Source organism: Elgaria multicarinata, chromosome 7 (assembly GCF_023053635.1).
Source record: "Elgaria multicarinata webbii isolate HBS135686 ecotype San Diego chromosome 7, rElgMul1.1.pri, whole genome shotgun sequence".
In the NCBI taxonomy this organism is placed as follows: Eukaryota; Metazoa; Chordata; class Lepidosauria; order Squamata; family Anguidae; genus Elgaria; species Elgaria multicarinata.
In genome coordinates this window covers 12,634,456-12,648,112 of record NC_086177.1, presented here as the reverse complement: position 1 = coordinate 12,648,112, position 13,657 = coordinate 12,634,456, and the positions used below count along the sequence as shown (strand labels likewise).

Genomic DNA, 13,657 nt, shown 5'->3' with positions numbered 1-13,657 from the left:
GGGTGATTGTAGGACAAAAGCCTGGTCTGGAAGCAACCAAGGAAAACAAGCAAATTCAGGCATCTGTTCTTCAACGACCAGGAAACAGTTCTGGCAGAGGAGGAGCCATGGCAGTGGGACCCTGCTGTGCCAATGGAATGGCTGCCAATGGGGTGGGCCTGCCATCTTGCCTCTCCCTCTGCTACAGCCATTGAAATAGTGGCTGATAGATGATAGGGGACAACAGGAACCGAATAGCAGTTGTTCCTAGCTGAGCTGATGGAGTGGGCCAGCACCCTCCTCCAAAGTAGCAATTCTTTTGCTATGCCCAGCTTTCTTTTAGGGTGGCTCTGACAGTTAAAGGGGTTTCAGTTTGCCCAGATTGGACTTCCCCACAGTCAAATAGAGGTCAGGTACCCATTTTACCATCGGATGCAGACTGGAGCTACTCTTCTGCGTGGGAGCAAATTAGACATTAACCCACTGCACTTGGGAATTGTAGCCGCATGTCTTAAACCACTCAGGTGCTGCACTTTATTAACCTCAGAGGAAGATTTTGCCAGGTCTGCTTTACATACATTTCAAAGGGACCCTGGAGTAGCGTTTGAGGGATTAGCTTGTTAAATCCGTCTTTCTTTTCTTTCCTGCAGCCAGAGGCTTTTCCTGTGGAAAGGCAGTTCACAGCTCCCTAATTTCCGCATTTAAACTACCAGGCACATCATTATATTTGAGGACTTCCTTAGTATCTTCCCCTCTGCCTTCATCTTGAAAGCCGAAGTCTTGCATGACTCTCTCCTCTCTTCCTGTGGCTTCTTGATAACACCTCAAGCACATCTTTAGTTTAGAAAACATAAATAGTAAGTCCTTAAACTTTATCCAAACTAATATCTAAATATCAAATACATAACACCTGCTGATACAGTTCCTTTTGTTAAAATGTCATAATATGAACTTTGCCCAATACAGCAAGAGAGATTCATGCACCATTCACCAACCTCTCCAACTTGGCCATTGACCACCACTCTGTTACTCTGGGTTGTTGACTCTGCCTACCTTGCCTTTGGGGCTCTGCTGCTCCACACAACTCAAGTGCCCTGCTCCTCCTTCCAAAGCATCCAGTGGTATGTGCAAACATTCAGCAGTGTCTGGGCTCCCCTCAGTAAGCATTCATTCAACTTTGGCTCAGCTGTGTGTCTCCACCCACCTCCTCCTTCAGGTGTGGTGATTGCTTTGCAAACTTCCTTTGGCTGGCTGAGGTGAACGTAGCTGGGTGACCATATGGAAAGGAGGACAGGGCTCCTGTATCTTTAACAGTTGTATAGAAAACGGAATTTCAGCAGGTGTCATTTGTATGCATGTCACATCTGGTGAAATTTCCTCTGCATCACAACAGTTGTCACACAGAGGAGGGCCAGGAACTCTTCTCGATCCTCCCAGAGTGCAGGACACGGAATAACGGGCTCAAGTTAAAGGAAGCCAGATTCCGGCTGGACATCAGGAAAAACTTCCTGACTGTTAGAGCAGTGCGACGGTGGAATCCGCTACCTAGGGAGGTTGTGGGCTCTCCCACACTAGAGGCCTTCAAGAGGCAGCTGGACAACCATCTGTCAGGGATGCTTTAGGGTGGATTCCTGCATTGAGCAGGGGGTTGGACTCAATGGCCTTGTAGGCCCCTTCCAACTCTGCTATTCTATGATTCTATGATTCTATGAAGTTTCAGGAACCCTGTCCTCCTTTTCACATGGCCACCTTAAACACAGCTGAGGGGAGAAAGAGGGGATGGGACAGGAGAGAGGAGGAAAGCATAGAAGGTGAAACAAAGGGATGGATACTAGGTGGAACAGGACAGCCTTAGAAAGCAAAGGCAGTGGGGAAAGAAGGTTCAGAAGTGAGGCTGGTGGAGAGAGCAAGATGGCAGCAGGATGGATAGGGACAGTGTGGAGGGATGGAGTGTAAGGGAGAAAGTGGTTGAGTTCGGATGACATGCTAATCAACTGGGGTGGTGCTGGTAATAGGAACAAAATGGGAAACAACCGTTGATTAGCTTGTCGTCCGAACTCAGCCAGAGTGTGGAGTGGCGATGTCTGGAAATGGGTAAGTGTATGGATGTGTGTGTGTTTGCGGGGCTTGTATGATTGCCAAACATGTCTCAATTAGAGTCAAATCTCCTTATTGGTCCAAAGAGCCTTGCATATATGATTACCAAGACAGTGGCTGCATTTGCAACTCTTAACACTTGCCCCAGCCTTTTGAATGGAAGGCTAAATCTGGTTCAAGAGTTACAAACTTTTTTTACAGTTACAATCAAGCTGAAAATCATATTATGAGCTACTAACCTTAAGGGCATCAAAACTGTAACATTCTGCAGAATATTTTAGAGTGCACACACAGGGCTAGGTGTTACTTTGGTAGTAAACTTTCTAAACTATGGAATAGTGTTGCTCTCAAACTGTGGAATGCATGCCCTCAAGAACTATGATTAACTCACACTCTCTTGGCTGTTAGAAAGGGTGTAATGAAGCATCTTTGCTATTTAGACTTTTAAAATATGTGGTTTGGTATTTTTACCATTTCCAATGTTCTTTTTTTATTGTTTTTTTTTATATATATAAATTTTTATTTTCTACAATACTTAAACATACACATTTACATTCACATAAAAACAACAACAACAACAACATACTACATAATGTTCAATTTGAATACAAAATCTTATCTTAATAACATAATCAAAATAACCTACAAGTGCACCCCCCACCTCGGGATCTCATTCCTGATTCCAGAATCTCATACTTTTTTTATTGTTTTATTGTTTTAAATTGTTGTACACTGCCTTGATTGCTTTTTAGGAGATAAGGTGGTATAGTAAAGCAAATAAATTTGTGTGGGCTGTACCACTTCAGATTGGGAGGAGGGGGACTCTCATAAAAATAAAGTATTTCAGCATAGAATTACTTTATTTGTATGTGATCCCCTCTTCCCATATAAATAAAGTATTTCATCATAGAAAAGTAGATGTCAGGCAGAATGGTTCTAGTATAGTCTTTGTCCTGATATCTGGTTTTCGATGTGCAGAGGGCATTATACTCTATAGAGGAGCAGTCAACCGCCTCCACCACAATGTGAATGAAATCTGAGATTGTACAGGCCATTGGCCAGGCAGGGAAAGCTGTGGACAAGCTGTCTGTCAGGGAAGTTTGTCCACCATTACTGATTGGCTGAGTTCGGACAACACACTCATCAACTGAGGGGGGAATAGGAACAGAATGGGAAACAACCGTTGATTAGCATGTCGTCCGACGTCAGCCATTTTCTTTCTCTAAGGAACCCAGTTTCCTGGCTTATGCTTTGAGGGGGTAAGGGCAGTGCATTGGCACCTGACAGGCAACAGCTATCTTTGAATGTTTTATGTACATAACTTGTTTATAACATTACAAATCTTAACCGGCACTGCCTGTCCATGTAAGATAAGTCTCTGGTTCTCATTAACCACAGTATTTGGCAGCTTGTCAATTTTTTTAATGTATTTATCCTCCCAGCACTCCTTTGAAATGAGAAGACCTATTACCTTGCTTGTAGAGGCATGGAACAGAATGGCTGCACATATTTTTTGGTCTTCTGTGTGCCTGCTCTCCTGCTGCAAGAAACATTTCCCCTACTTGAATCACCACCACCCAGTTCACCTCCCCACACCACTTCCATGCTTCCACAATCCAGCGAATAAACCTAACTGAGACCCCTTCCTGAGAAGTGGCAACAAGTACATATTACTCGGAAGTGTGTGTAATAAAGCTTGAAAGAGCTGTAGTTTTAAATGAAAAGCAAGGTTGGGGAGCCTTAATCTTGAGCAAAGAGTCAGGGGAAGGTGTGCTTAACATTTGTCCTGCTAGCCATTTTTTCTTTTTTCAGATTAACACGCCCGCCCTGGCTGCTCCTCCGGGTAGGTTCCAGATGCATGTTTTAAAAGGTAATTAAGCCTGTGGAACCCCATGTGGTGGAAAAGCAACTTGATTTTGAGCAGCAAAATGGCAAGCAGTTAAGTGCCACCATTAGTCCGTCTGCTCCTCTGCTCAGAAACACAGCCTCCCTCCCAAGGCTACGTTTTATTAAAGAAGGAGAAAACACCATGGCACAGTTTCATTACGCACATTTCCACGTTAAGTGTAGCTTGCTCCCGAGTCAGCACAGTAGAAAGACTTTTCTTAAAATGCGCAATGCATATTTTTAAAATATTTTTTTCTTTTTCCACCCCCAGAATTAAATGTAAAGGAATCGGATGTGAGAGTATGTGATGAATCATCGTGTAAATACGGGGGCATTTGTAAGGAAGAAGGAGATAGTTTGAAATGTGCATGCCAATTTCAGGTAAGGATTTTTTACATTTGTTATCAGATATAATCAGTAATGTTGAAGTAGCTTGAAAAATAATGTCAGTCTAAGAGTTTGACTCATGTAAGCATTTATATGACCTGGTGTCGCATGTTTTTTTTAGAGGCTGAATATAGACACAAGGTGGAGTCAGACATAATAATTCATAATTGCCACCACAGTATATCCTTCACCTGTCATGTGAACGTAGTTTTGCAAATTGCTTTGCTGACATACATGTCTTGTTGAACACTAGATGAGTCTTGATGCTCCTTTTGAACTTCAGATAGGCTGTCTTCCTTTCCCTCTTTTCTTCTTTACATAAGCATGTATATGTTTATTGATTTATATGGCTATTTATACATTCCCTACACCCTCCAAATGACTTTAAAACATTTGCAAAACACTGTGGAAATTGTGGGGTGTGGGGAGTTACATTGGTGATGGCAGGGACCCTTCGGTAAGAGGCTCCTGGCACGCCTGGTTTCCCATAATATGGTGGGAACTTGCAAAACTGTTATTTTCAGGGCTGCTCCTTCTACATTAAAGTTCCTCTCTAATATTGAATCATATAATGGGGGCAGAAGAGCAGAAGTTTATTTGGCACAATATTTGTGACAATGCTTTGGCTATTGGGCAATATAGAAATATAATTATATAAATAATAAATATATGTGCCTTCTAGAGAGGAAAAAAAACATTTGAAACATAAGTGATCCTCTGATGATCAGTTTATTTAGAAATGCATGGGCATGGGTGTGTTATATTTAAAACAATCCTTTCCATAGATCGTTCCCATTCTATTCAGCCTGCCATAAGTATGTACTACTCCCAAATGAGGTTTTCTTTACCCTGGGAGCCTGAAAACACCAATAACTTGTGCACCTCTGGATCATTGTTGCTGCTGCTTTATTTATTTATTTATTTATTACATTTTTATACCGCCCAATAGCCGAAGCTCTCTGGGCGGTTCACAAAAATTAAAACCGTGAAGAACATAATAAAACAACCAACAATCTAAAAACACAAATACAAAATACAGTATAAAAAGCACAACCAGGATAAAACCACACAGCAGAAGTTGATATAAGATTAAAATACAGAATTAGAACAGTAAAATTTAAATGTAAGTTAAAATTAGTTGTTAAAATACTGAGAGAATAAAAAGGTCTTCAGCTGGCGACGAAAGGGGTGCAGTGTAGGCGCCAGGCGGACCTCTCTGGGGAGCTCGTTCCACAGCCGGGGTGCCACAGCAGAGAAGGCCCTCCTCCTAGTAGCCACCTGCCTCACTTCCTTTGGCAGGGGCTTACGGAGAAGGAACATAGCTTTGGCCTGCTATGGTTTGTTTTGGCAGATGAATGGAATGGGCCTCTGGGAAGAAGCCATGAGCCACAAAACTGAACTCTCTGGCTGAGTTCAGACAACACGCTAATCAACTGGGGGGTGGGTAATAGGAACAAAATGGGAAACAACCGTTGATTAGTGTATCATCCGAACTCAGCCTCTGTTTGCACCTTAGATGCCCTAGCTCAATACCTATTCACAGCGGGTTGCGAAAATGATTTCTCTCTCTCTCTCTCTTTTTCTTTTCTCTTTCTTTTTTTATTCTTATCCCCACCCCACAGTGTCATACGAATTATATTCCTGTTTGTGGTTCAAATGGAGACACGTACCAAAATGAATGCTTCCTCAGGAGAGCTGCTTGCAAACATCAGAAAGATATCACAGTGGTTGCTAGAGGGCCTTGTTACTCAGGTAAGTAAGTGGCAACTAATGAAACATCTTTTCTTATTTCTTTGATTGGATTGTCTGATGTTTTCCCCAGGGCCAGGAGGTCATGGACATGTATACAGTCTCTCTATCTCTAGCATATGCCCTGGAAAAGCCAGTTTTAAGGTGGAAATAGATGCAGTGGTAGTAGACATGCATTTTGAAATATGGGTTGCAACTAATTGGCTTGAAAGTGGGTGATGGTGGTTGCAATTTCAAGCCGATAAAATGTCAAGCAGCAAGAAGTGTGCTGAACCATTTCTCTGTCTGCCCAATTCCCCTCTTCAACCCCACTCCTTGCTGTTTCTCTCTTAAATAGGCTTATTACCCAGCCAGTAGGAAAGTGGGTGGAGGGTTGCGTAATGAGAAGCAGCAGGCAAAGGAAGGTTTTGGCACCATCCTCTCGGGCCTGCGGCTTCTTCTCTTGAAATCAGTTCAGTTTCATAATGCTATTCTGCTCTCCCTGACAAAGCTGGGGCTTATACTTTGGCTGTTCATTGTTCTAACAAATAATTATTGATTGATTATTATAAAGCTAAGACTATGATTTTCTGTAGACATCCTAGAAATGTTAGATGGACAATAAATGGTAATCAGATGTAGCAGGTTTCAGGTTACTAGTACTTCGGCATCTATTTTAAATCTTCTCTTGCCTGGTCCTTGGCAATGAAATAGGGCAAAGGCTGCGGCACAAAACATATCTTCTGCAATTGCCCAGTTTTATTACACTAAAGGTTATCCCCCCCATATCCCAATTTTTAAGGCCAAGTCTGCAATCATATACCCACTTATCTGGGAGTAAGCCCCATTGGGAATTACTCATTATCTGGGAGTAAGCCCCATTGGGAATTACCCCATTGGGAATTACTCATTACATGCAATGGGAATTTTGAGTAGGTATGTATAACATTGTGTTGTTCATCTGTTTGAGGATGCAGTCTGAATTAAAGAAGTTGAACTACCTGTGGAGGCAGTTCAGGAAGCCTTCTTCCAGTCCATTCTTGATCTTCTTAAATATGTTGGGACTTCAGCTCTTTATCTGGAGGTTGGAGTCCAACCAGTAAGATCTAGGCCATGGATCGCTGCCTGGAAGCTTCAGGGTTTTTTGGTCAACAAGGAAAGGCTATTCTAATGAAACTGACTTGGAATAAGATACACGCACTGGTTTTTCTCCAGAGTTTTTGACAAAGATGGGGGCTAACAGGCTAAAATTTTACTGCCTCAGAGAAATTGGAATTTAGACTCCAAAACAAGCAACCTTTTGCAAGTAAAATCTGTTCCCTAAGATGGTTTGGAATTTGTTCACGGCAGCAAAGATTCTGATTGCTGCAAAGCTCCCTTTATTAAATTATGACTACCCTTGGCACATGGCAGAAATGGCAAAACTGACAGAATTTATTCAGTTAAGGAATATGAGGAAATTTAATGAAACTTTTAATGAGAATCAGCTGCCTTTTATACATTTTATGTAAAGGAGATACGGTCTGGATATTAACAGATATTGTGTGTTTAATTTGATATGAAGTGCAATAAATTTAATTTCATGGTTTTGGTCTGATTCATTGTATCAGTTGGACTGAATTTACCTTTTTTCCTGTGCAGAAAAAAAGAATCCTATACCTCCCAGCATGACTGGCTGGGGTATGCTGGAAGCTTGTACGACTTTCCTCTGTCTAAACGTACATAGGGTTGCCCCCTTAGTCATACACCGAGCAGACATATTGAAATCAATGAGACTTGGGTTAGTCTAAGGCCTTAGCTAGACCTAAGGTTTATCCCGGGGTCATCCCTGTTCATGTAAATGACACACAGGATATCCTGGGAGCAGGCAGGGATGACCCCGGGATGATCCCGGGATAAACCTTAAGTCTATCTAAGGCCTAAGTATGACTAAGTCTGGATTCATCCTAATATGTTTTATTTATAATATCCAAGGTATTTGTGATATGTATTCTATTTGTAGTAGTTACATGTGGTATTTATGTTATATTATTTTTGTATTGTGAACATTTTTCAGGATTTTTGAGATGTTTATGGTATTTGGTGTGTTGTAGGTATTCATGATGATATTTTGATAAATGTTATAGTTATTGTATTAGGGTATTTATGTTAATGTAAGTACTTAGTGTAGGTTATTTAGGATATATTTTCTTGCTTTATTATGTAGTTATTTATAGAGATTAATGAGAGTAGGGTCAGTTTAAGCGAAACATATATTTATTGGTTTTCTGTATTGATAGGCCATATTGATCAGTTTCTCTCTCCAACATTTGGATGTTTTATTATTTGTTCTTGTATTTATGATTGATTAGTGATGAGTTATAAAATGATAATTCATTAAACAACTTGTTCTCTGTTATTTGTGTATGTGAATCCCAATTATGGGATTAAAAGTGGCAAAAAATTGAGAATGGTTAAATCTTCCTAAATATAGGTGTGCCTTAACATTATTTAACATTATTTTTTGTGAACCGCCCAGAGAGCTTTGGCTATTGGGTGGTATAAAAATGTAATAAATAAATAAATAAATAAAAAAAATAGGTTCAATGTTTTATTTTCTCTAATGCTACAAGGGAGATTTTAGGGAATTCCTTTCATTGCATGTTTATGTCCTTGAGAGGCTGAGAGACTATTCAGAGGCTGAGTCATTTACGTATGACTTTTTATGCTGTTTTATCCAGCTAACAGATCAAAATTATTTAAGGAAATGTTTAAATGGAATAAATGTGTTTTATTTCTGTAAATAACAGATTGAGGTTTTTTGCAAAAATAGTTTGTAAATGCAATGAGACTATAAATGGAGAAACACATTGATTTAATGTTTTAAATTTGGTTTTAATTGTATTTATGCTGCTCGTTGACCAGAATGCATGTTTTGCTTTGGAATACAAATTTTTTTCTATTTTCTATTTATTTTTTAATTCCACTTTCAGTCCCTTATGAGTTAGAAAAGAATTGCTACATAATAAGCCATTTTGAGATTGAGAATAAATCAGTATGTTTTCAAACGTATGTAAAAGGTGAGTTATAATTATCTTAATAAAAATAAGAATTGTAGGCGGTCTCTAAATATTAGGAGATCAACTTTTGAGAACTTTTGATATTGCCCCCGCCTGGATGCTGCCAAGGCAGCTGGAATCTGGACAGAATTTAATAGTCTGGTGCAGAGCCTGGTAGGTTGGGGAGGAGTCAGGGAAGACTCTGGTGAGTCGTGGGGACTGTCTCTACATGGGGAAAGCACTGGAGTGGCTCCACAGTGGTGTTGCATCACCTATATGACACAGCAGCCACTACGGAGTCATCCCGGGGCTTTCCCCCGAAGCTCCTAAGTAAAACAGTCAGGACTTACCCCGACTTTTTTCTTTGGACCAAGGCGAGGATGGCACTTCCACTGTCTATTCCTGCTCTGGAATCACGGCAGAGCTGTGGGCAGGCAGGTGGCGAACTCTGATTGGTTGCCGTCTTCCCGGGGAGGGGCAGGCTGGCAAGCCGAATGGCTTCCAGAATGCCCCTGCCCTGCCTCCACTGTGGGGAGAAGATAATCAAAACTCTGCTCCCACCCTGTTCCTCAAGAACATGTTTGCTTCCAAAAGACCCAACAAGCCACGTAGGGTCAGGATCACTGAGGCAGGGAGGGGTCCCCAGTGACCATATGTTTGGGGGTGGGGCAGCTGGGGGGGAAGGGATGATGATAGCAAAGATGTCCCAATCCTGAGGAACAAGGGGAGGATGGGCAGGGGTGGCAGCTCCGAAGATCGATGTAAACCCTGTTCCTGCTCCTTGCCATGGGGATTACCTGTTGCAACCCCACAGTAGTGAAATCGCTCTGTTTTGGGGGTCCACAGTGCCAATGCATCATCATCAAGACAGTCCCATGGTCAGAGCCTGGAAAATCTGGAATTCATGGGCTTTTCTACCCCCAAAACTAGCTGAATACAGTTTTAATGACCTGTAAAATACTGGCTGGTTGGTCTTCATATGATAATTGCAGGTGTCTAAATCCCTCCCTCCATTTCCATTAATGCATGCCATTAGCCCACATGGTTCTGAACTTTTTTCTTTTCTTTTTATGCATTCTTCTAAGACTGTGACAAGGGTAAGTACTGCTTGCTCAGCAGTCTTGGTTTAGTTGCACTTGAGGAAGATCAAAGGTCTTTGACTAGCTCCATCACCTTTTATTCTGGCAAATTAAGGGCAGTCAGATAGACAAAAGCATGTAAGAGTTAATGCAAGGGGTTTGATGCAACCTGGATATCTGTTAATGTAATTTACATTATTTTAGGGCACAATCCTGTGCATGTTTACACAGAAAAAAGTCCTATAACTCCCAGCATTCCCTAGCCATCATGGGAATGCTGGGAGTTGTAGGACTTTTTCTCTCTCTAAACATGCATAGGATTGCACCCTCAATGACTAAACAAAAGAGTTTGAAAACAGGTCACTAAAGCGCCATGTTTATTTCAGTTTTCAGAGCGCATATGAAAAACTAACTATGTAAAACTAATTTCTACAAAACATTAACTTTTCATTTTGTTTTGAAAGCAAACACTGATACCCATAAGTGCAGATCTGCCAAATGTATGACCTGCCAAGTTGGACACTTAAAATGCTTAGTTTTGGCTGGTTCAATATCCTGTGCATTTGAGAAATAAAGAAAAAAGACCAAAGAAGTGGTGAGAAAACATGTGAGCCTTACCAATGAAAGATGCTGCTGTCTGGACTCCCTGTAAATTTACTTGAATGGGGCCAGGCAATTGCATAATAAAAGCCTTGTCTGGAGGCACCTAAAATGGAAGAGAGTTAACCATGTTCTTAACTCTGCCAGTGGAATCAATGGGACCGTGGCTGTACTGCATGTTTTTGAAACTGAGGCAGGATTTGTTGAGGTTAGTCGAATCTCAAAATTTATCCCCAAGGTATGACCAGTTTCTGTTCATAATATGTTTCCTGCTTATTCTAAAAGGATCATCTGGCATAGACCCTGTTCAGATGACATGCTAAGCCATGGTGGTTAAGCATTTTGAGTTAAATATTATGGCTTAGCGTGTCATGTGAACCATTCCTAACCATGGTGGCTACATATTCCAGTTTAAACACGCTCACTAACCTTTTGCTGCAAAAGGGTTAGCTGCCTAGCCGTGGCTTAGCGTGTTGTCTGAATAGACCCATAGGAATGATCAGTAAGTATTATGAATGGATGGCAATGCTAAGTGTGACCAGGTTTGATTGACATCTCAGTGGGGATATCTTTATAGTAGCTGGTTGAGCTGGATTAAAAGTCATGCCTTCTCTCCTGGGAATCCTAGAAACTGTAGTTTTGTGGGTGGGTTTAGGAATTTGCAACAGAATTCTCTGCTACTTTCACCAAAGGCTAATGCTTTGGAGGAAGCCATGATAGTTAAACTGATATAAACGCAATGTAAGCATGTAGTTAGATGTTCCCTTATTTTGTATTTCTCTGCACTGCAGACCTTTATTCTCATGGCCTATAGAAAGTGCTCCTTTCCATAGTATTATTTACACAGGCTCAAAACAACAACAGTCCCATTTATGGAAGGCAGTGAACTTAAAGTATCAGCTATTTAAAAAGCTGGCAAGGGAAGTTTAGCACTTTTTTTGGATTAACATCACTGATCTGGGCTCAGACAGGCAATGGATTTTCTAGAATGTGGAATGAGGTGAGTCTCCAGGACAATGCTGGGGCTAAGAAATAGTTAAAAAAAAATAGAGACTACTGTGACTATCATCAGTTCAATGTTGTTCCATTGCCTCAAGCAGATCTGAGCCACGTGGATCAAATGACCTTCTTGGGAACTTGACTTTTTTGGCCGCAGGCTGCAGTTTAATTTTTATTTTATTTTTAGGAATGAGAGGGCATGCATTCATTTTGTATGGGCCTCTGAAGTGAGATAAATTCCAGAAGAATGCATTTGTTAATCTGTTGCAGCAGAAAACAGTAAAGAGTTCTGTGACATCTTACACTAGCACATGTATTATGGCATGAAGTTTCATAGGCTATGGCAAGCTTCCGCAACCGGGGCCCTCCAGATTGTTGAACTACAACACAAAGCATGCTGGGAGTTGTAGTCCAATACATTGGGAGGGCTCTAGCTTGAGGAAGGCTAGGCTACTTCATAGCCTCTGCACAGATTTATAGCAGGCCTCATTGGTTTCAAGCCCTTGTTCGTTTTTTTTTACACATCTTATTGGCAAAATAGCAATAAAAGTTAAACTCTTACGATTTATTTATCTTTCTGTGCATTTCTGTTTAACTACACTAGCATGTATAATTGCTCCCAAGATTGACTATTGCTAAATTAATAAAATTAAGGATGCACAGTGAGCAGCACACAGCTGAATTTTATAATTTAATTCTGAATTTGCACTTTCAGAGACATATTTATTGGAAAGTACAGTCTCTTGGCTCTTTATTGCAGCCCTTAACTGAAAAGCATATACATGCTATTTGCATTATTAAAAGCAAACATTAAAAGCTCTATTAGATGTCAGATATTTATTAGCATCTCTCATTCCTTTTATAAACACATTTCACTGCACGGAAGGCTAAGAATCTCAAGACAACATTTAATTTCAAACTAGCATCCCCAATCTGATGTAATCAAACTCCTTATTCCGAAACTTGAACATCCTGGATTTTACAGTCTGTGCCTGTTTATGTAGTAGAAATGCAATTACAACTACATACTGTGCTTGGTGGCAAGGGTGGGGTGGATAATAAAAGTTTAATCTCCTCATCACTGTTAAGTAAGAAATCCTGGGTATTTGTGCTGTTGGACTAATAAACCAGGGATATCAGCTTTTCAGCTTATTGAACCTTCCCTTCCATAGCTGAGAAGCCAAGACGTTCACAGCCAACTCTGAACTAGGATCTAAATCTTGTAAATGAGACAGAGCCTTCTTGGCTGCAGTTCAGCATAGCAGTCCTATGTATGCACATACGTCCTTGCCTTTGTTAGCAGTGCTAAAAGAAGATTCTTCGTGTGCTCCAGCTGCTGTGCAGTTCCATCTGTAATCTGGCAATGAGAGCCTGATATACATTCTAGGCCCAAATTCACAGCCATTGCCTACTCCTTTTCTGCCTGAGTTTGCTGTTGTTCCCCACCTCGATCAGAATGGAGAGGCAGGTTAGAAATAAATTTATTATTATTTGCTATGTTTGCACTCATGATCCTTGCAGGGAGCACATACAGTATGAAAGGAAGGATGTGCATCTCTCAACACATGGTAGACAGCTCCCTCGTGTGTGTCTACTGCATGTGTCTAAACATTTGGAGAGGTGCCTCTATTTTTCATGAATTACTTGCTCCCACAAAGGACACTGGTGTTAAAGTGGCAGAAGCACCTTCCGATGTAATTTAACAACTAATACATTCACCATAACGTAAACTGCTACACATTTGTACATACCAGTACGAAACAGCTGTCAGGGTTCAAAATTGCATGCTTATGTAGGCGAGGGACCCTTTACACCGTATCTTTTTAAGACATAAACTTAAGATTTTTAAAAAATATTCACCAA

General features: G+C 40.9%; 1 protein-coding gene across 1 annotated transcript in view; it reads left to right on the top strand.

Moving 5' to 3' along the window:
• TMEFF1 (transmembrane protein with EGF like and two follistatin like domains 1) overlaps positions 1 to 13,657 on the top strand; it is a 105,679-nt gene that overhangs the window by 40,911 nt on the left and 51,111 nt on the right. The window contains exons 2-3 of the mRNA XM_063130219.1: positions 4,235 to 4,344; positions 5,973 to 6,102. Coding sequence (XP_062986289.1) covers positions 4,235 to 4,344; positions 5,973 to 6,102 — 240 coding nt within the window. The remainder of the gene's footprint in view (positions 1 to 4,234; positions 4,345 to 5,972; positions 6,103 to 13,657) is intronic.